Here is a 20756-nt window from a genome sequence, read left to right on the forward strand (position 1 = left end):
CAGGCCTTGCCGCTCGACAGTGATTCAAGATAGGACCCAAGGTCCACAACGTCCTCGGTAGGAGATGCCGATGTGCTCTCATTCGACCCAGAATCTGGCTCGGTTCCCAACGATGCAGCGGAGCTGCCGCTATCTACCAGAGACTGGTGATACTCCGAATGGAATGATTTGATGTTTCCGTTTATTTCGGCGGGGGAGATCTTCTACAGTCTTGATTGCCGGCGCATTCAAGAATCGAGAGTCAGCGTCCTTCGAAGGTGGCTCGTCAGTTTTGGTATTGAGCTTGACTTTGGGGATCAGATGTGCTGGAACCATGTCAATCGAGGACTCTAGAAGCTCAGAGATGGAGCCCGCGCTAAAGATTTTGAGCATTGGCATATCGACGGCGAGTTCTTTAAGGAACCATGAGCGAAGATCCACAGCGACCAGGGAGTCGACTCCAAGTTCGTCCGGCGTCAACTCAAGGACTGACTTGCTGGGGTCTGTATCCAGGGCTGATTGAAGTTTCAGCGTGAACGATACTGCGAGTATTAGCGAGTTTTTGTCGTGGGCGATCATGGGGCCATACCTTTAATAATATCTAGCACCTCTTCATGTGACGTCGCTTCAAGTAGCTGGGTCTTGACCATCACCCCGGCTCGGTTCTTTTTGTCGACCGACAACATTGCATTTGACTTGGATACCAAATGTTGGAACATGGGGTTCATGATCCAGTCTTTCGTGTCGTCGTCGTCGACTTTGAGACAGCAGCAGATCTCAGAAGTGCCTTTCTCTTCCATACATGAAATCACGCCTTCGGCAAAAATCTCCTGGAAGTCCTGTTCCGACATCCACGATGAACCAACTTCCTGGACCTTTTTCTGCTGTTCAAGCTGGAGTTCTCTGGTCACGTAGCCATTACCGACGATGGCTCCGATGTTGATTGCCTGGCTTGCAAGACCTCGCTTTTGGCGCTGCGCCGCCAAGCTCGTCATGAACATATTCGCAGCATTGTACGCTGTTTGGCCTGCACTCCCTGTGATGGCTGCCATGGATGCAAAGAAGATCATGAAATCTAAAGTATCTTCCGAGAAAAGCTCGTCAAGCAAGAGACTGCCTTGGACCTTGGGCCGGAGGACGCTTTCAACACGCGGAAGATCGAGATCAAGGAGCATTGTATCTTGCAGAACCATTGCCCCTTGTGCAACGCCGCCAACTGGAGGCATGGTTTCCACAATCTTGTGATATGTACTGTATACAGATTCCCGATCGGTGATGTCGCTGCTACGGTTAGTGTGCAAGCATATATCGAGAATAGTAGATTCTGCTTACTTTGCAAATACTCGCACTGTACATCCATGGTCCACCATCTTCTGGATCCATTTTCCGTCGACTCGGGGGGTTTCTGCTTGACAGTGCAATGTATTTTGCACCCTGCTGAGCCATCCACTCACATAGCGTGAGACCGAGGCCAGCTGTAAGCCCGATCAACCAGTAAGTTTTGTCTCCGGCAAACTTCACCTTCTTGGAGGCTGGCAGTATTTGCACTGGGAGAGATTCCCCTTCCCAAGAAAGAATAGATTGTTTCTGATTGGCAGAGCTGCTTTCAATAACCTCTGAAATCCCCAAAATCGGAAGTCTGTGCAAGTTAATTGGGCTTGGAGAGCAGGAAGCTCGGTTCCATGCATGCTGAAGATGTAGAGCAACTTGATCAGTCCTGGATAATGCTGATGAGTACTGAGAATCCTGCATCGTGATTGTCATTTCCGTCTCGACCTTGCAATGCGCTGGTAGGCTGGCGGAGATTCGAGACAACACATCATTATTATCACCAATACTGAGTAACTTCGTGATGTTTTTAGGGATTCTGTCGCGGACTCCCCGCTGGGTATGGTTTGGATGGATGAAGATCCAAGGCAAACAACATGAGTTTTCAGTAGTTGTGAAAAGGACCAATTCCACTCCGCTCTGGTGAGAATATTCCTGTAGCACCGCGGCTAACGAGAAGTCGGGGTCAATGACCGCCACTTTGCTACCAGGCAAGGCTTGACCGATGAGTGACTGGGCCAACAACTGGTTGTAGACTTTTAGCATGGCGCCCATAGCTTCTGCTTTTGACTCTCCACATTTGATAAGCCATGACCGCGGAACGTCCACACGGGAGGCTAGCTGCTCTGACAGGGTTATCCAGAAGTGATTGGTCTGCGCATCGCTTCCAACAAGTAAAAACAGGTGGTCAGTCTCAGTGACCCTCACTGATCGAAGAAGAGAACTCGAAACGTTGATCTGGATGCGATCGCTATATGTGGATTTGACTGGTGCTTGTTCCAGGACCATGTATCGATTTCCTGACTGCTGAACCGTGACAGTCAAGGTCCGACGGTCGGAGTCTTTGATGATCAGACGTTTATTGGAGTTATACCGGTCGTTTCTCGTGCTGTCAAGTTTGACTCTGGGAATCATTGCATCACCATCTTTGAAGTATATCTCAGGCTCTGCACTCCAGAGCAATGGCCCTGACCATTTGTCTTGCTCCCCGAGATTAAGCGCTTCAAACACCAAAAGGCGTTCGGCAATCAGGTCGCCACTAACGTCTTCCCCTGAGCAAAAGTTCAAGAATTGTTGGCGTAGATGAGGCATCTCTACGGCAGCCGTGCGCTGCACGCCCAAAAGCATTTTGCCGAAAGGATTTGGTCCTTGGGCACCATGCGCGACCCACAACACATTTTCACTCCGTTCAAATACACTCTGGAATGATTTGAAAGCATTGGGCGTCATTGAGGGGAAGAAAGGTTCATCCAGCTCGGTCAGACTAAGGACTGTCCCCATGACTGGAAGCTCGTCAGGGATGATGTCCGAAAGGGAGGGAGATACGCTGACACTCTCATAATGTTTCGAAACGGCTTTCTTGATATTACTGACCAAAGCCGACGTCGATGGAGTTTTGCCCCCCACGATAGTCAGCGACTTCACACCTAATTTGGCGTGGTGAACAGCAACGGGATCCCGCAGGAAGTCCACCCTATCATCGGTGGCTTGGGCAACCATGAGTGAGAAGGGCACAGGGAGTTCTTTGCTGTGCGGCATGCACCTGTCAATCCCGGAGAAGCCACTGGACTTCAAAAGCTCATTCCATTTCTGCACGGATACAAAAGGCGTAATATTGCGACCTTCGGAGTGACCCATCCACCAAGCCTGGAGGCTTCCAAGTATGAGGCCAAGTCGCATAACATTTGGGTCGGTCGCTTCCAGCAAGATCAAATAGCCACCGGGTTTAATGAGACGGCGCACGTTGGCAAGAGTAGTTTGCAGACATTTAGTTGCGTACAATGACATGGAAGCAACCACCAGGTCAAATGACTCTTCTGCATAGCCTTGATCTGCGATGTCTTTCTCGATATCTAGAACCTGAAATGCCATTCGCGGGTTACGCCCTTGAAGGTTCTCGTGAAGATTCTCGACTTGTGATTTGAGAAAATCCGTGCATGTGTAAGAGGTGAAGGCCGTGCCAATTTCGCGCAGAATAGACTCCGTTGCTTCCCCCTCTCCGGCTCCTATGATTTATCGTGAGCACTTCTTATCATTTCATGGAGCTAAATACGCACCAATCTCAAGGATCTTCATGTGTGGGTATCGGTTGCTGATTAGGCCTGCGATACTACCCAGCTCTTGCAAGTAGGTGTCGATTCCAAAGGTTTCTCGATAGAATCGTTCCAAGGAACGGTCTTTCACGATAACGTCCAGGAGGGTCTGCCGTCCGGTCACAATACTTGGGAGGTCTTCTCCAATTTGCCGAATCAATTTCACTTCAAAGCTTTCTGCATGTCTAGAGAAAGTCAGTAAAGTCAGTATCTTTGGATCTATTAAATCGGAATCATTTTACCTCTCGAAAACCTTCAATATGTCATCAGCAGTGTCGTCCGCCCATTCTGGCTTTGCAAATGGGTGACTGCCAGATTGCACGTGAGCAGCGCAGTAGCTTGCATACTTGAGAAAATATTTGTGGTGCTGTGCAATGTCCGTATTCTCTGGAAGGGGGATGGTTTGATGCAGTCTTCTCAAGTAATGATGTGAGATCCTCTCCAGATCCAAGGAAAGGGTATAGTCGGCCGCAAATTCGATGACTGGAGTCTCCAGTTTCCTCTGGGCTGGGGCTTCTAGATTCCACGTAACTTTAGTAAACATGGGCACATCATTCTCGGATGAGAAGGGGGTCAAGGGCGTTGTATGAAGCCCCTCGAGCTGTATGGCTGTGTTGACACCATCAGAAGAATACATATCCACATCGCCTGAAAGGTCTGAGAAGCTGGTCGTAATTGCGGAGGATCTAAAGGGAAGATATGAACCAGGGGTGGCTGATTGACTCAAAACTTTGGGATTGATACGAAGGCGGTCGATTTTTGTTGGAAGCTGAATGTTCAGCATGCGGCCATCGCCAGGGAAACTGTATGCCAGCATAATGGCTTGGAGTGCGGCATCCAATGGCGCAGGGTGAATGAGCAGAGGAGCTCCATATTCAGCATGCAGTGGTACCGCAATTTTCCCGGTTGCCTCATCCATTCGTCTCCTGAGATCAGAGAGGGCATGAAATGGGCCTGTATAACCAAAGCCAAGGTCGGAAACAGAGTCATAGAACCGTTTCGGGTCAACGGCCAGAGGTATCTCGTTGGTGTCGTCTTGTGCTGGTAGAATATCGTTAGTTGGAGGTCCAAGCGAGATGCTGACTTGAGCAGAAGCGTGGAGAAGCATTGGAGTGCCAGTCTTTTTCGGAGCTGAGTAGCAATTGTAGACACCCTTCACAGTCCTCTGAATCGTTTCGGTAATTTTGAGAGTGAAAATAACCTCCACACCAGCAGCTTCATCAAGCAGCAAAGCTTGGCCGATGATAGTATCATTAAACTCAATCAACTGAATTGATCCAAGTCCGTATTCCTCCAGGATGATCTCTACTGCTGCTGAGATGTATCCAGCAGCAGGGAAAACAATCTGTCCTTGAACTTGGTGATGTTTAAGCCATGGCAATTCGCGAGTGAAAAGGAAGTTCCGCCAGCGCAAGTCCATCGGTGTCGCGTCGGGAGTTTTGGTCCCAAGTAATGAATGGAAATGATCAACATTCCCGTTTTTGAACTCCAAGGACATGCGAGATTCGTGCCAATATGTGCGGTCATGGTCCCACGAGTATGAAGGCAGTCCTTTCAATGGTTGTCGCTCCTGTTTCCCCTTCGACCCGATCATCTTGTGTTGGAAGCTGGAGAAGTCAACTACGTTTTCCCCTATTGAAGCCCAGATATCTCCCAATGCGGAAGCGAATGCTTCCCTGCTGTTCTTTCCGCGGCTTAATGTCCCTGAATAGGGAATTGAGCGCCCTATCCTTTCTGTAATTGTTTCCAGGCCAGGTCCCTTCAAGGCTGGGTGGGGACCAATTTCAATTGCCATGTCAAAGGGTCCACACTCTTTGATGGCAACGGCCAAAGCGTCGGAAAACAAAACAGGATGAATCATATTGTTGCTCCAGTATTCTCCCCTCAGACTGTCCTGTACTTCTTTGATGTCTTTGCCGTACACGCTGGAGATCCATCTCGGACGATCTTCGGACGGACACAAGACTTCGATCCCACATTTTCGTGTCGCATCGATGTATGGGCTTGCACACGGGAGCATGTGATGGGAATGATAAGCCCTATCTACCTTTAGTAAGCGAACGAATTTATTTTCGTCTTCGAGAATGTATTTCGCTTCTTCGATGGCATCGGCATCACCAGACAAAGTGACGCTGGTGGGTGAGTTGCTAGCTGCCACGCAGAGTCGCCCATCGAGATCTTCAAATGCACAGAGCTCTTTAGCATCTTCAAAAGAGGTTCCTACGGCCATCATAGCACCATTCGCTCCGCTTTGTGATGCCGCGTACTGCAATGACCATCCACGATAGTATGCAACCCTGATTGCGTCTTCAGCGGAAATGTATCCTGCCGCGTACCCAGCCGCTATTTCGCCCGACGAATGGCCCACGACGGCCGTGAAACTAACCCCAGCTGCTTCTAGAAGATCGACGAGGAGTATCTGAATTGCCGTGCATATGGTTTGGGAAAAAAGAGCCTCTGATATGCGAGATGAGGTCTTGTCCTTCAATATTTCATCTTTCAGACTCCATTTGGGACGGCTCTCTACCGGCAGGGCTTGCAGAGACCTGTCGAGGCGAGCAATGCAGTTAGTGGCTAGGTTTGATGATGTTATCAACTCCGCCCCCATGGCGGCCCATTGCGCCCCTTGGCCAGTGAACACCGCGAGAAGCTTTGGCGCCTCCATACTTGTGGTCTGGCCAGCAAGCTTCACGTTTGAGGAAGGACTTTGAGCCGCTTGATCTAAGCTGTAGATCAAGCTGTCAACGCTTGATGCTGCAATAGATAGTCGAACGGGCAAAGTAGATCGGCGGCAGTTCAAAGTCCATGATAAATCTTGGAGATTTGTCATTGGGTGACTCGTGAGAAAATTGAAGTAAGATTTGAGATTGGTCATCAGCGACTTCTCGGATGCTGCTGAGAAATTGAATGGCGTGAATATCTCTGCCTCTTCATCCACCGACTCATTCTGTGCCGACGTGTTTTCGAACGATTCCAAGATTGCATGTGCATTTGCACCTCCAAATCCAAAACTGTTGACACTTGCGCGGCGCGGGGCGCGGGGTGATCGCTCTGGCCACTTTTGTGCCTCATCTAAGATTCGAAGATTGCCATAGAATGGCTTAATGGCGGGATTGAGGGAATTCAACAGGAGGTTTGGGGGGGACAATCCCGTGTTGCAAAGCAAGTGAGGCTTTCAGAACAGCTGCCAAGCCCGCGGTTCCCTCAGTATGACCGATGATTGTCTTGATAGAGCCTACATATAAAGGGGGCTCTTGAGTATCATCACGGTAGTAGTTAGGCTGCGAGCCGAAGAAAGCAGTGCTAATAGCCTCAGCCTCGACCGGGTCACCGGCAGGGGTTCCTAATCAAAGTCATTTCCGTTAGTGATATGCAACTAGATCTGGGGCATCCCATCTATACCTGTTCCATGCGCCTCAAAATACTGCGGCCGATCGCTGGCTTTCGATAAATCTAATCCAGCTCTCTCGTATGTTGACCGAATCAAATCAGCTTGAGCGCTCGGACTCGGCATTGTGATACCCTTGGTCTTGCCATCTTGATTCACGCCAGTTTCCCGAACAACACACTCAATATGATCGCCATCGGCCAAAGCATCACTCAGGCGCTTCAGAATAACAGCTGCAATGCCTTCGCCGCGCGCATAGCCATCCGCATCCTTGTCCCACATCTTTGAGCGACCGTTTGGGGAAAGCATTTTCAGCTTACTCTCCGCAACGTATTGCTCAGGGCCCAGGAGGAGGTTTGAGCCAGCGGCAACTACGACATTAGCCTCTCCGGAGCGTAAGCTTTGCACGGCTTGGTGCATGGCAGTAAGACTAGCAGAGCATGCGGTGTCGACAGTCATCGAGGGGCCGTGCCAGTCAAAGAAGTATGAAATGCGATTGGCAAGGATGCATCTTGATATACCGGACGCAAAATACGTCGGAAACATTTGGATATCCTTTCCCATCAGGTCTCCGTAGTCATTGGTCATAACTCCGACATAGACACCCGTATTTGACCCTCGCAGTTTCTCCATTGGTATGCCTGCCGACTCCATACCCTCATACACGGCTTCAAGTAAGAGACGTTGCTGAGGATCCATTGCATTTGCTTCGACTGGTTTCGTTCCGAAGAACTGTGCATCGAAATATCGGATATCATCTGACAGCACATACGAATGGCGAACATTGCTGGTTCCGTGATGAGAGCCATCCGGGTGGTAAAATGCCGCGGCGTTGAATCGGCTTTTAGGTATAAGGCTTAGGACGTCTCTAGGCTCTTTGACGAGCTCCCAGAGCTTTGAAGGAGAGATCGCATCACCAGGGAACCTACAAGCACTTCCCACAATAGCGATAGGCTCGTTGCCAATGTTGCGGTCATTTGGCATTGTGGAAAAGAGGTTTCTGAGGTAGAGTCTTGATGTCTATGATCAATGATTTTTCGTTGGTCGAGTTCGCTTCGATTCACTTGATTTGTTTTGAGCGAGTGAGCGGTATACCCGCACTGATATTTCTGCTTCGTCGAGAGTTGGCGCTATCTGCATGCCTCTTTCTTGTGCATGGATTGTAGTGACGGCCAATACTTATGGAGTAGTGAGATCCGCACTGACGCTCGAAAATTCGGATATGAATCGGATACTCGAACGCTAGATAAAGCTGCTTCAGCCAGCTAGACGTAGATTCAGCGAATAGCATTCTGTCAATCCTGTAGGAATAGGCAGCTTCTCGACAATTCTCGATTTCTGGCACGTATTTACTCCATGACCTGGGCTGAACCTGCATTTCCCTACATTAGTTATGGCAATATCTTCGGGTGAGATCTTCTCGCATTGCATCCTGTAGTCTCATCACGCCGCGAGTCCCTGTTTCCCACACGTGGCTGACGAGAAGTTCTCATGTAGACCGCCGAAACCGACTCCGACTCCGAGCGCAGTCATCGTAGTCGAGAGATGGGCTATGACCCCGGCGAAGTTCTTCAATGGCGATCATATATGCAGGGCTATTGGAAACCGGGCGCTCTTCCTGTCAACGGTTCCTTGTGAATGAGCCATATGAATGTGTCCCATGACTTCAACCCGGCTTACATCCAGGAGGGCGTCTGCATCCCACGGGCCTGGTGCGCTGTGAGGAACGCAGGGGGGTTCGCGTGGGGGTCGCGGAAGTGCGATTCCCGTTCCCGCTCCTTTTTCTATCGGGCGCATCGAGTCATCATGATAATCTAGTTTGGGTTAACCTTGGAAATTGACCTGCTGCACGAATGAAAAACGCCCACCACCAAAATGAGAAAACACAGAATATTTATATCTGATATGACCAGTACTATCAGCAGCAGCTCAAGATCATTAATGCGCTCATACGCGGGATAATGGTTGAATAATCAATTGCTCGTCAGACTAGTAAATATATACAAACTCATCATTCTGCCGATCCGTGACATCTTCCGAAGCAGCTTCAGCCCTCGTATGCGTCATGCCTTCGCCATGGTCCTCCCGCACTCCTCGGAAATGACTTTGCATGGAGTAATCGATAACCTTCGCGCTCTTGCCATTTCGAACGCGGCGACGAGCTTGCAGTTTGTTGAGGAACCAGAGATTGACCCACTGAAGTAGGACGATGACAATCAGGGCGCAGAAGATGCCCAAACAGGCTTGCAGCCCTGGATGGTAAGTCGGCGCATCTTTGGATGTGAACAGCAAAGGACCAACAATATTGCCCGCGGACACTGCAGCGTTGTACAAACTCATGGAAACCGACTTCTTAGTGGTACCTGCAGTATTACCAACAATCCAAGACACAATCAAGGGGTTTGCGCCAAACAGGAAGCCCAGCAGGTAGTACCCGGCAAGCAGTCCGCCTTGGCTGGCATCGTTGCGCGGGAGAGCGTAGAGAAGAGCCAGTCCCGCGACAACTGGCAGCATGAAAATGGCAATGATGACACCCTTCAGTCGCGCTGTTTGGGCGAGGTAACTGCCGAGAAGAATGGCAATAAATTGCATTACGCCAAAGGGCATCGTCATGAGACTCGTCTTGTATTTGTCGAAACCCAGGCCACCAATAATCAACGGTCCGAAGGTGTTCGTCACACTGGCGCCGATATTGAGCAATAGAGCCATCCCGATCCACAGGTATGTTTTGGGCTCCGTCACGGCTTCGAAGACTTGACTGAACTTGAACTTGTTGCTTCCCGTGCCTGTTTGGTTAGCCCGGAGGCGCTCAATTCCTTGGAGCTTTTCTTTTTCCGTCAGGAATCGAGCAGAGGATATATCGTTATCGAGGCGCCAGTAGACGAAGGGGACCGAGGCAATTGTCAGGCAACCAACAAAGAGAAAAATACTAGAGGATCACAGTTAGGCACGAACCACTCATTGAATCGGAGGAAGAATACTTGCATCTGCCACGATTCGAGTACGTTAGAATTGATGTGGGCCAGTCCATATGACAGTGCAGCAGCCACTATGGTGGCAATGCCGTTGGTCCCGTACCACGCCGCAACGCGAATGGGTTGCTCAGCACGCAGATACCACTGACTGGTCAGAACGCTGAATAGAGGCAAGCAGCCCGCCTCAAAAAGACCCAGGAGGAAGCGAGTTGCCATGAGCCCGCCGAAGTCATGGGCTGCAGCCATGCAGGTCTGGGCGATACCCCATCCAAGACACATGCCCGGCATAAGAATCTTGGGCGGTACCTTGACAATGAGATAAGAAGAAAACGGCAGCCAACATAGCTGCGCTATAGGGGCAATAGAGCCCACCAAGGAGTACTGGTTCCCGGTGAGGCCAGTATCTGCCTGTAAACCAAATGTTGCACCGTATCCTAGCACACTCTTGTCAAGAATCTGCAGAAAGTAGACCCAAACCACAATGACCAGGATCGTCCGATCCGTCTTCCGACGAATTCGCTTGTTTTCCTCGTCTGTCAAGGAGACGTGGCCCGGGGCCACCTGATCCGGCTTCAGGGCCGCCGGGTCTTCATCATGAACGGATGTAGGCTTGGACATGATGCTAGGAGGGAAACACAGCACCGATGATGCATCGAAGATCTTCCAAGGGGCTATTTATCCCGGCCTGTTAAGCAACCCCCACAGAACTGCGAGATGCGTGGGGGCTAGCTTTCCCCGCGTTTTGCCCCCCACGCCTCCGCTTTGTGTCAGTTGATGGGGGAAATGGGGCAATCTTTTCCCTTATTCGTGCTGAAACGGGCTCTTCTTGCGCAGACCGAGGAGTCCCCGTCGTCATCGCCAATCATCAGCCAGAATTTGGGACTCTTCCGCTCACCCGTCTCATGGGCCACTGTTACCTTACGGGAGTCTCCTACTGTCACCCCACGAAAGTCTTTACGTCACGATATCTCGTGTTGTATATTATCTGCAGATGGCGATATGTGGACATTGCAGATTGGTCTTTCTGACGACCAGTGGCTATCACTCATTTATGTCCCAGTTTGCAGTCACAAGGTAACTAGTGACTGGTGCACTCCACACCAAGTCCCAGACCTGACCCGACAAGAACTATCCAGATGAAGAACAGCGATTCTCGAAGTAGCATATTTAATTTTCCAACTTTCAAGCTGGGAGGCTCTGTTCCAATAAGGCAATGGGTTCCCTGTATGTAGTGGCAACGCCGATGGGACCGGCTATTCCTTGAGAGCATCATGCCCCCAGTTCTTCAGGGATCGGTAGCTCTTGCTATCGGTGTTCTGTTTAGCCGCCCCCTCCTGCGCAAGATGGCGTTTGCAGTAGGAGACAACCTTGCGCATGTGGTCGATCTCGGCGTCCTCGTAGGCATCGGGGTCACCATCGGGGTTATGCTCCAGGATCTGAATGATCTTCCGACCGCTAGGATGCTCTATGTTAAGCTTTCTGCAGGGTGCCATGGCATATGTACTGACCTTTCATGCCCGACGGTCTCTCCCGAGCCGTTGCTCCATCCTGCAGATACGGAGCTGTCTTCCTTCAGCCAATCGCGCAGCTCATTCGGGGTCATGTTGACCAGATCATTGAATTCTCTATGGTCCGTGAGCGGGCTATGCTTGGCGCCGTAGATGCATGGCGTCGTCGGGGTGGGTTCACCTTATCACTGTGTCTTTGTCCTTGACCATGGTCGCTATTATGTCCAGCCCTCACAGCTTCAGTTTAGAGTAGAAAATACTCAGAGAGTGATGATTTCAATTTTAATTTTGAATGCGGCTCCTCTTTCTACCTTTTGAGTCTATTACACCAGAGCCGCATCTGGCGATTTCGTCTCTTTTACGTCATGCATTCAACAGGGAAACGCGAAATATTGTGCGTCGGATCTTGGTTCTTAGTATATAATGGGGCAGTCGAGCCTACGCAATTCCCACAAGGGCTGGCCTCATCCTCCAACTTTTGATCCCAACCGATGGAAAGCAAGTCTGGGCCCGCGGAGATCTCGAACGCGCGATGCATTACGATCGGGAGCCTTATCTATGCCAAGCCCAGCATGCTTGATAAATACTCGCGATATGACTGGCTGCGTCTCAATTATTCTACAACCCCCATGGGGATGATCGACATTCTGTGTACATTAAGCGAACTTGAGATCCTCCTTTTATCTTTACCTTAACAAGAACGAATCAACATAGTCTGATCGTCGAACTTTGGCCAGCTAGTGCGCCAGTGCTTTTTGCTATTGAACTATCATTTCTCAGCTTGCAGATCATGCCGCGGGACGTGCAGGAATGGAAAGGGAGCTTGGACAAGATAAATAGGCCAAGCAAGCAGGGTCCTAAATAGCTCGAATAGTGTGAGATTTGGCTTATTCTCAAGCTTTTTTAGATCTTCCATTTGATTGGTACCAAGAACTGAGCCATCGCCCCCAAGCGCGCCCTCTGCAGCGTCGAGAGATTGAACACCTTCGTGTAATTACCGGAGCCTCTCATGATGTCTTTCGACTCTCTTTCCCCGCTGGAGGTCGTCCAGGCCCTGGAGAGAACTGGTATCCAGAAAGGTAATATGCGACTGGACAAAGTCTTCTTCAGCTCTGTCTCAGCTGGGTGTTTGCTTGCCTTGGCTTGTGGTACTGCCCTGAGTACCAACGCGTCGCCCTGGTTCCAGAGTAATGCCCCTGGCTTGATTCGTACCATCAGCGCCTTGGTCTTCCCTTATGGTTTAGTCATGATTATTCTCACCGGTGCAGACCTTTGCACTGGTTCCTTCATGGTGAGTAACTTAGAGCATGTCATTCACCCGATGCAGTCATCGAGCAAGCTTCACCAGCTAACATTCTTGAAGTACACCACCATTGCTGTACTCCGAGGAAAGCTTCCATGGTGGAAGATGTTTGTGCATTGGACTGTAACCTTTCTTGGGAACTTGGCCGGGTCTCTTTTCCTTGTTGTGATCATATTCGGATGTGAGTAATTCCGATGACCACACTGTCAGCCAAGTGGATATTTTTCAAGGCTCTAATATATCCCAGACGGTGGTGTGTTCGACGCAGACCCATTCAAGTCCGCCGTGCAGACTTTTGCGACTAAGAAGCAAGTTACGCCAAACTTCCGTGAGATTTTCCTTCGGGGAATTGGTTGCAATTGGCTTGTCTGTCTTGCCTGCTTCTTTGGTCTGCAGGGTCGTGATCTTGCATCCAAGATCATAGGCATCTGGTGGCCTATCTTTGCCTTCGTTTCTCTGGGATTTGACCACGTTGTGGCCAACATGACTTTCATTCCCCTTGGGATCTGGGTCAGTACCCCCGGCATCTCCGTTGGTCTGTACATCTGGAAGGGAATAATTCCTACATTGCTCGGCAATATTATTGGCGGTGGCCTGTTTGTTGGTAAGTATCGACCGTCTCAGGTGGATGGAGGACAGAAAGTTTAACAACGTCGCTATAGGCACTTACTACTGGTACATGTACCTCTTGGACATCAATGAGCTTCCAATGCGCGGGTTCAAGAAGAAGCAGATTGACGCAACCCCAGAGACACGCTCCATGACCAAAGAAGGGGACATTGAAGCTTCTGCTGGCGCTTCTAGTTAAGCCAACGGACCCAAGATTGATTGGATGGCTCGTATGTCAGCTTGTCGTTGCTTGATGCCCGAAAGTGATGTCCGCTAAGACAGTCACATGAGATAAAGGCGATCATACTTCGCACGTGCTGATAGAGCCCCTCCCAAGGTGTTGGTTGTATTTAATTATTGCATGTAATGTTTTGTGATGAGGTTTTAGCCCAGAGATCCTGGACATATGGCTCTGTTGATTACATTTCTGACCGTCCTAACCTTGCATTGTTTCCGCATGTGTGTCTTGATGGTAATAATGCGATATGCCTCATAAGATCAGACCAATCAAGGAAACCAACAGCCATAGAAACCTGGAACCTAGTAGAATCAAGATAAGAGAGATCTTTTACAAACTTCGACGTCATCTCCCGTTCCCGACTCGGCATTTCCCACTTGCCCCGCCCCGCCGCGAAGCATCAATCTTTTGTTTCTCTTTCTTATTCTTTCCACAAAAACAACCATGGCTACCGCACAACCTAATCTCTACAGCTTCCCGAGCACGGAAGCTCTGGCCCAGCAATTGCGCCCTTACGTCCTCCGCGCCCAGAATGCCGCCCTCGCACACCACGATAGCTTCCGAGTTGCCGTATCCGGCGGCTCCCTGCCTACTGTGTTAGCTCGCGCGCTCCTGTCTCCCAGCAATGGCAGCTCTGAAGATACCCCCCAGTTCGCCAAATGGCACATCTTCTTTGCCGACGAGCGCGCAGTGCCCCTCGACCATGACGACAGCAACTACCACCTACTCAAGGAGGAGCTGCTCAACAAGATCCCTGCGGAGCTCGGTGCTCCGACCGTGCATACCATCGATGAAGCCCACATTAACGACAGCGAGCCCCAGGAGCTGGCGGACCTGTACCAGGAAGAATTGCTTCGTGTTTTCGCTGCCAAGGAGAGCGTCAAGCTGCCCATCTTCGACCTGATCCTGCTAGGTTGCGGCCCTGACGGTCACACGTGCAGTCTTTTCCCTGGCCATGAGCTGCTGCGGGAGAAGGACGCCTGGGTGGCTGCGATCAGTGACTCTCCTAAGCCTCCTCCCAAGCGTATTACCCTCACCCTTCCCGTGGTGACCTCTGCTGTTCAAGTCGCGTTTATTGCCACCGGTGATGGAAAGAAGGAGATCCTGAAGTCTATTTTTGACAGCGAGGAAGGCCGGAGTCTCCCCTCTGCTCTTGTTAACAAGGGCGGTGGTGAGAAGGTTAGCTGGTTTACGGATGATGCTGCTGTTCAGGGCGTTGCTTTCCCTCGTCGCGGTAACCTGTGAAATTGCGTGATGTGAGGTGAGATGAAAATGATGAAGATATCACTTTAGAATTCAATTTTGCACTTTGACAATATCGCAAGCATGCTCAAAGCAGGACAAAACATTTTATTGATCTTAGTTTAGGCTGGAATGGATGTCAATGAAATCAAGTTATTTAAGTTAAGGTCGTTCTCCGTGGTCACTCAGATATCCTCATATATGATCGACAGTGGACTTCGATTGGGCTACATCTGTACAGGAGAGACTTTTGTTTTCCTCCGGACCCTAAAGGAGGTACTGCACCATTGCCTGCAGCCGTGGTATGGTCAGCCGTGGACCTCTAGAATAAATCACGCCCCAACTGGAAACTCCACGGTGATCAGACACTCTCTTGGCCCGCAAGAGTTCACACTCCAGCTTTACTTTCAAATGACACTCAGCTTGTCCAAATCGAGAATTGGGCTTGAACAAACACAGATCTGTGGTCGGACAGGATATCTCTAAAAGCCACCCTTCTTTCATGGGGATATACTGTGATCATTAAAGCTACAACATAGGAAAAGCATCATCGTCTTCAAGCTGAAGTGCATAATTACCACCATCTCAGGAGCTTACAAGGACTGCACATCCCTGTCAGACTTGGGAACTTTGAGCCCCGCGTTACATATTGGTATCACGGTAACCTGATGGCTCAAATGATGATACTCAGTTGTTCTGTATGCGACTCCAACATATCATTCACTATGACAGTTGCAGCTTCTTTCACCGAGAGCATGATAAGGCTTTGGCTATGCTCCGGCCGCATGGAGTTGTGCATAGCGACATGGCGCAATATGTCATGAATGGGTTTGTTTGTTGATTTAGAGGATATTGAACTGGTCGAAGCACCCTGCTACCCACGTCCGGCAGATCGTGCTGCCATGGTTTGTTGGGATCTAAGAGGACCTGGCGATGCTCGACATGCCCGAGTCCGGCACGTGGCCGACCTTGCCAACGCCCATCGCGATCAGATACATAACCCCCAAGACCCCTCCGGCCAGACCAGCGCACCCACCTATAGAAGACGAAAGATTTCCAGACGAGACCAAGACATGAAGTCGAACGGATACTCGCGAAGAGGATCACCAAGCCCCGCGGCCGTCCCCGCTCAGACGGGACTGCGAGACCACCCACCATTAAGTACCTGGTGAGGTGGAGGAGACAATCCGCGCGGGAAGGCCAATGGGTAGCAGCGGAGGACATCGCAGCGGAGGAGCTTATTGCAGAGTTTGAAGCCGCTCACCAACCCGGTCCCTACAACGCCTCCCACCAACCTGGTCTAACCAGGACCTAACCAGCTCAATATGCCTCCTACTATCTATCCTTCCTAAATATCCTATACCACCACCGATATCGCAGAACTCGCACAGTGATAGTACACCAAGTGAATATTCACTACCGATACCACACAATCGCGCTATCGATACCTCCAGTCCTACCTCACCTTCAGCTTACCCTGTAACCACTTACCTGACCATACCTCACCTGGTGCTCCCACCTATTCCCTTCCTGCGGCACCCGCCTCGATAGCCGGCGTGAAGGATAATCCCGGGCTAATTTTCCAACAGCTGAGCCAGAAGACCACCATATCCGCGCTTCATATCCGCACTTCATATACGGATATGCCTAGGCACGCTTTATATAATACAAGTTCTAGCTGGGATTTGTGACAGCCGGGTCTCCCAATCCCTCGTAGGGGCCGCACGATGGACCGACCCCGGGGTCTGCGAGGAGCTAGATCTTCTCTTCGGCGAGAACTTCGCGAACGGTGTACTTTTGGGGCCAATTCGTACTTCCAGCGACGGGACGAGGGCTCCCTCTAGTCATCGTATCAATTCGAGCTAACATAGCTATCAGACTTGAAATTGATCAGCTTTCATATGACTGCGGTGGAGGATATGACCAAATAATTTTGGTAATCCTTATACAGTAAATATACAAAGATTTCGGGCCCGCCAAACTGGTCCCGCTGTCCCTCCAGGGCGATTCCTATGATGATTGGTAAATACTGGCAAACATCTTCCGCCCAGGTAGATTCATATTTGCAATTTCCAGGGTTGCATCACGCCATCTTGCGTGATCGCTTTGATATGGAATTAGCCGACGAGCCGGTCGATTCTGCCCATCCGCAGCAAGCTTCTACGCAACAAAGCGAGCGGAAAGGTAGCCGACAGCCCGTAAGCGACCCATCCGAAGGCCCCGCTTTGATGTGCCAGGGAGTATGGTTTCATTTGGCGAACCAGGACTATATAACATAGAATTCCTCAGTGAATTTGGTTCAAGCATTTCTGCTCTGGCTCAGGCTATTGTGGATTTCACGTTGGATCTCCGTCGTAGTCGAACCCCATGGCTACGACTACGCAGACCCTCCCGGCTGTCAAAGCCCAGGGAATCGACCTCACCAAGTTCCCCGACGGACTGAAGACCTCAGGCCAACATGCTCCCATATACGATAAGGTCTGGCCTTACAGCAAATTCCCTAAGCGCCAGACCGGCCCAACCTTGTGGAAGGCTGAGGACTATCGGGACAACCCCGAGAAATGGACCCATAAGTTCACGGACGAAGAGATCAAAGAGATCGGCGAAGCCGCCGATAACTTCATCAAGAACGGCCATCCCCTGACGGGCATTTCAAAGGTAGGTTCTCTTCTCGATAAAATCCCATGCTGCCTGAACCTAACACCATTTAGTCCAAATTCCCTCTTCCAAAGCTTTCAGCCCGTCTAGAAGCTCTCAGGAAAGACCTGCTCGACGGCAAGGGATTCTGGCTCTTCAAGGGAATCCCCGTCACGGAATGGGATCTCCAAAAATGCGCTACCGCATACATGGGTCTCGGAACTTACCTAGGCTACTTCACCAGCCAGAATGGGCGAGGCCATGTCTTAGGCCACGTCAAAGACCTCGGGGAAGATCCCACCCAGACAGACCGAGTCCGCATCTACCGCACCAATGCTCGGTAAGCAGAACCAACAGGCTGATCCAGAGTCGCCCATCTAATCCGTCACAGCCAATATTTCCACACCGACGGCTCTGATATCGTCGGTCTTCTCTGCATCGCCAAGTCCCTCTCCGGCGGTGAATCGGACATCGTGTCTACCCACCACGTCTTCAACACCCTCCAAGAACGCCACCCCGATGTAGTCGAAACCCTCGTGACACCAAACTGGTACTTCGACCGCAAAGGCGAGGTCTCCGAGGGCCAGGAGCCGTGGTATCGCGGCGCCGTCATGTACATGGAAAACGAACGCTCCGACAACCCCCGTGTCTACGCCCGCTTTGACCCTAACAATGTCACCTCCCTCAAGCGTTACAACTCCGGTCCCAATGCACTGATCCCGCCTCTCTCCGAGAAGCAAAAATATGCCATGGAGATCTTCGAGAAGACCTGTGCGGAGCTAGCACTGCATATGATTCTTGCGCCGGGCGATATCCAGTTCGTGGCTAATTCGCATGTTTTCCATGCCCGGACCGCGTACCAGGATCACCCCCCTGGCGCGGTCGATGAGAATGGGCGTCCGGCTCGCCGCCGCCATCTTATGCGGCTGTGGCTTTCGGCTCCGGAGTCGGAGGGCGGTTGGAAGACGCCATATGCGGATGCGTTGGAGCAGAAGAGGGGTGGGATTCAGGTTAATGATCAGCCCCCTCATTGTCCGTTGGATGCGGAGTAATTGCCACTGAGAGGTCTCCTGGCCCTTTGTATATACGTTGCTAAGGGACTTTTAAACATAGCTTTGTTATGAAATTCACGAATATCTTGCATTTGCAGCGGAACACTAGCATCCAGTCCTTTTCTGCCAGAAGAAGTGGAAATAAAAGACAAAGCGGACTAATTCTGCGCTCGAGTATCAACCTCCATATCTGAGGCTTCGAGCCAAGAAAGACTGAAAAGCTTCGGTGCTTATCGTTAGTTCTGCTGCGGGAAAGGAAAGACAGGTAACCACGGTTCCGCCTGTGTGACAGGATAACCGCCAGCCCACGGTAATAGCCCAGCCCCTTCAATGCCTGACCCAACAGCAGTGTCAGCCGGCTGCCAGGCCCACCCAAGATCCGACATGAAAAGTGTCTGCAACTCCTCCAGGCTGGCCTGACCAAACATGGCCTCGTTGGAGGCTGTTCTCTCCGGATCGTGCGTTGAAGGGTCACTGGGATCGATGCTAGACTCGCAGACTGCGCTGTTTGGAGCGGATGATGTGGCTGCTTTTTCCGGAGCATGTCGTTCTGGGATGCTTTTGCGTGCCATGCGGAAGATTGAGAGGGGGTTCAAAACATAGTCGGGTGCACTCTGGACCGGGGTGCCGGGAGACTTTCGCTAGTGAGAAGGTTAGGATAGTTAGTTTCGAGGTCTGGAGTGAAGATCCTACCTCGGGTCCTCGTCGCCATTCGGTTGGTATGGATCGTCGGGAATGCTATTCTGGGCGACAACTTCCGATCCAATGCCAGAGCGATCAAGCATTGTTTCGGCAGCAGAGCACTGGACCTATTGGTCAGCACGGTTTTGACGCAAAGTTCGAACTAGAGAGGCCTACCAGAGAATTGCTTATCACGCTCAATGATCCCATAAGCTTCAGTGACTCGATGTTACTCTTCAAAAGGGGCAGCGTCTCATTCGTAATGTTCTTTGTCTCCTCGGCTCGGGGGTCAAGTATCTGAGTCAAGTGGTATACCATGATCCGACAGCTGTCATATGTGATAGTCGGAAGCCAGGAATCAGCCAACATTCGAGCTCCATGGCGTGCTGTTTCTCCAATGATTGTTGCAAGGGCACAAGCAGCATCAAACAGCACTTCCTGCAAATGCCTTAGGAAGCCCTGTTGCTCGGGTGGGAAGTCAAAGGCCGCGCGAAGCTTATATAAAGCAGGAGCTCCTAGTCGGTACAAGTCGCACATGGTTTGGTAGTGCGCGCAATGAAGGACACACAAGGCCCCGAGCTGAGACGAGTCTTTTCGAATGTATATTGCATTCGGCGTAAATTGAAGACTTGGCGGCAGGGACTCGTACCACGAACGACAGTCCGCGTCCAGCATCGCGAATTCCGAGTCCGGCTCCCAGGGGACTATGGCTTCATCAAGGTGTTTAATGTATCTACTAGCAAGTCAGTGGAATCTGTGTAACACAATTCATCTCGAAGCCGACCTCAGAACCCTCTTCCTGATAGAGGTGTGTCGTATAAAATGTGCCATCATTCCAACGTTAGACATGAGGTTACTGGCATCTACCTCTGCCTCGGGTATAAACTTCAGCCAGTTCCCCGGCTCCAGAGTTTCAGTGAGACACGGGATCTGCTGGAGGAAATTCCGCTCATTGCAGGGTAATTGGATCTTCATATCCTTTTCATCAACTAGTGTGAGCTGGTCGACACCGCTTCCCACAAGAGCATCTATCACGTAGCAACTCCACATTAACCGCCGCCGTGACTCGCGTCCAGTGACCGAAGGACCGACATCGCGGTTCTTGCAGAGTATGTCTGTATTGTATTCTAAATTAATTTGAAGTGCCTGAGTCATGCGAGTGATCAGACCGCTAAGCATGAACGCATTGGCGAAATTTCCCATTCGGATTGCGAAGTCATGAAGCAGGACGGACGCCTAGCCGGAGTTAGCAGCTTTTCACCCTTAAAGCCAATCTTGGAAATATTCCTGCTGACCATGAGGTTTTCAATCGTCACAATATCCAGAGTTTCGAGAATAAGCCTTTGCGCGATTCTTGCCCATTGGCTTCCAGCCATAAGGATAGTTTTTGCAGGGAGAGGAGCGACGGTTTCGCTATAAGACAGCGCATGAAACCTGCCATTCGTTTAAGTCCGTCTGCGCAAAGGTCCCACGGGAAAGGAGGACCTTACTGGCCGCCCAAGG

General features: G+C 50.7%; 7 protein-coding genes across 7 annotated transcripts; 3 read left to right on the forward strand and 4 right to left on the reverse strand.

The window, feature by feature from the left end:
- Positions 1 to 129: 129 nt before the first annotated feature.
- Positions 130 to 7992, reverse strand: N7468_002621 (uncharacterized protein; the record flags this gene model as incomplete). The annotated part of the gene is made up of 8 exons (XM_058471918.1): positions 130 to 521; positions 569 to 1260; positions 1312 to 1372; positions 1434 to 3533; positions 3585 to 3805; positions 3863 to 6720; positions 6767 to 6963; positions 7023 to 7992. The coding sequence occupies 8 exons, from the start codon at positions 7990 to 7992 to the stop codon at positions 130 to 132; spliced, it is 7491 nt and encodes a 2496-aa protein (XP_058335059.1).
- A 1005-nt stretch (positions 7993 to 8997) lies between these two features.
- N7468_002622 (putative MFS transporter) lies at positions 8998 to 10601 on the reverse strand (the record flags this gene model as incomplete). Its single annotated transcript, XM_058471919.1, has 2 exons — positions 8998 to 9937; positions 9964 to 10601. 2 exons carry the CDS (start codon positions 10599 to 10601, stop codon positions 8998 to 9000), a joined length of 1578 nt encoding a protein of 525 aa, XP_058335060.1.
- A 635-nt stretch (positions 10602 to 11236) lies between these two features.
- Positions 11237 to 11701, reverse strand: N7468_002623 (DUF3140 domain-containing protein; the record flags this gene model as incomplete). The annotated part of the gene is made up of 3 exons (XM_058471920.1): positions 11237 to 11438; positions 11492 to 11608; positions 11673 to 11701. 3 exons carry the CDS (start codon positions 11699 to 11701, stop codon positions 11237 to 11239), a joined length of 348 nt encoding a protein of 115 aa, XP_058335061.1.
- An 802-nt stretch (positions 11702 to 12503) lies between these two features.
- N7468_002624 (formate/nitrite transporter family protein) lies at positions 12504 to 13602 on the forward strand (the record flags this gene model as incomplete). The annotated part of the gene is made up of 4 exons (XM_058471921.1): positions 12504 to 12782; positions 12855 to 12975; positions 13042 to 13398; positions 13457 to 13602. The coding sequence occupies 4 exons, from the start codon at positions 12504 to 12506 to the stop codon at positions 13600 to 13602; spliced, it is 903 nt and encodes a 300-aa protein (XP_058335062.1).
- A 483-nt stretch (positions 13603 to 14085) lies between these two features.
- N7468_002625 (6-phosphogluconolactonase) lies at positions 14086 to 14886 on the forward strand (the record flags this gene model as incomplete). Its single annotated transcript, XM_058471922.1, has 1 exon — positions 14086 to 14886. One exon carries the CDS (start codon positions 14086 to 14088, stop codon positions 14884 to 14886), a length of 801 nt encoding a protein of 266 aa, XP_058335063.1.
- Positions 14887 to 17250: 2364 nt separating this feature from the next.
- N7468_002626 (TauD/TfdA family dioxygenase) lies at positions 17251 to 18572 on the forward strand (the record flags this gene model as incomplete). The annotated part of the gene is made up of 3 exons (XM_058471923.1): positions 17251 to 17541; positions 17595 to 17860; positions 17912 to 18572. The coding sequence occupies 3 exons, from the start codon at positions 17251 to 17253 to the stop codon at positions 18570 to 18572; spliced, it is 1218 nt and encodes a 405-aa protein (XP_058335064.1).
- A 236-nt stretch (positions 18573 to 18808) lies between these two features.
- On the reverse strand, positions 18809 to 20629 carry N7468_002627 (fungal specific transcription factor domain-containing protein; the record flags this gene model as incomplete). Its single annotated transcript, XM_058471924.1, has 5 exons — positions 18809 to 19184; positions 19266 to 19375; positions 19431 to 19986; positions 20038 to 20489; positions 20549 to 20629. 5 exons carry the CDS (start codon positions 20627 to 20629, stop codon positions 18809 to 18811), a joined length of 1575 nt encoding a protein of 524 aa, XP_058335065.1.
- Between the last annotated feature and the right edge of the window lie 127 nt (positions 20630 to 20756).

This window comes from Penicillium chermesinum (assembly GCF_028974085.1).
Source record: "Penicillium chermesinum strain IBT 19713 chromosome Unknown utg000002l:1.0-5270490.0:1.0-5274688.0, whole genome shotgun sequence".
Classification (NCBI taxonomy): Eukaryota; Fungi; Ascomycota; class Eurotiomycetes; order Eurotiales; family Aspergillaceae; genus Penicillium; species Penicillium chermesinum.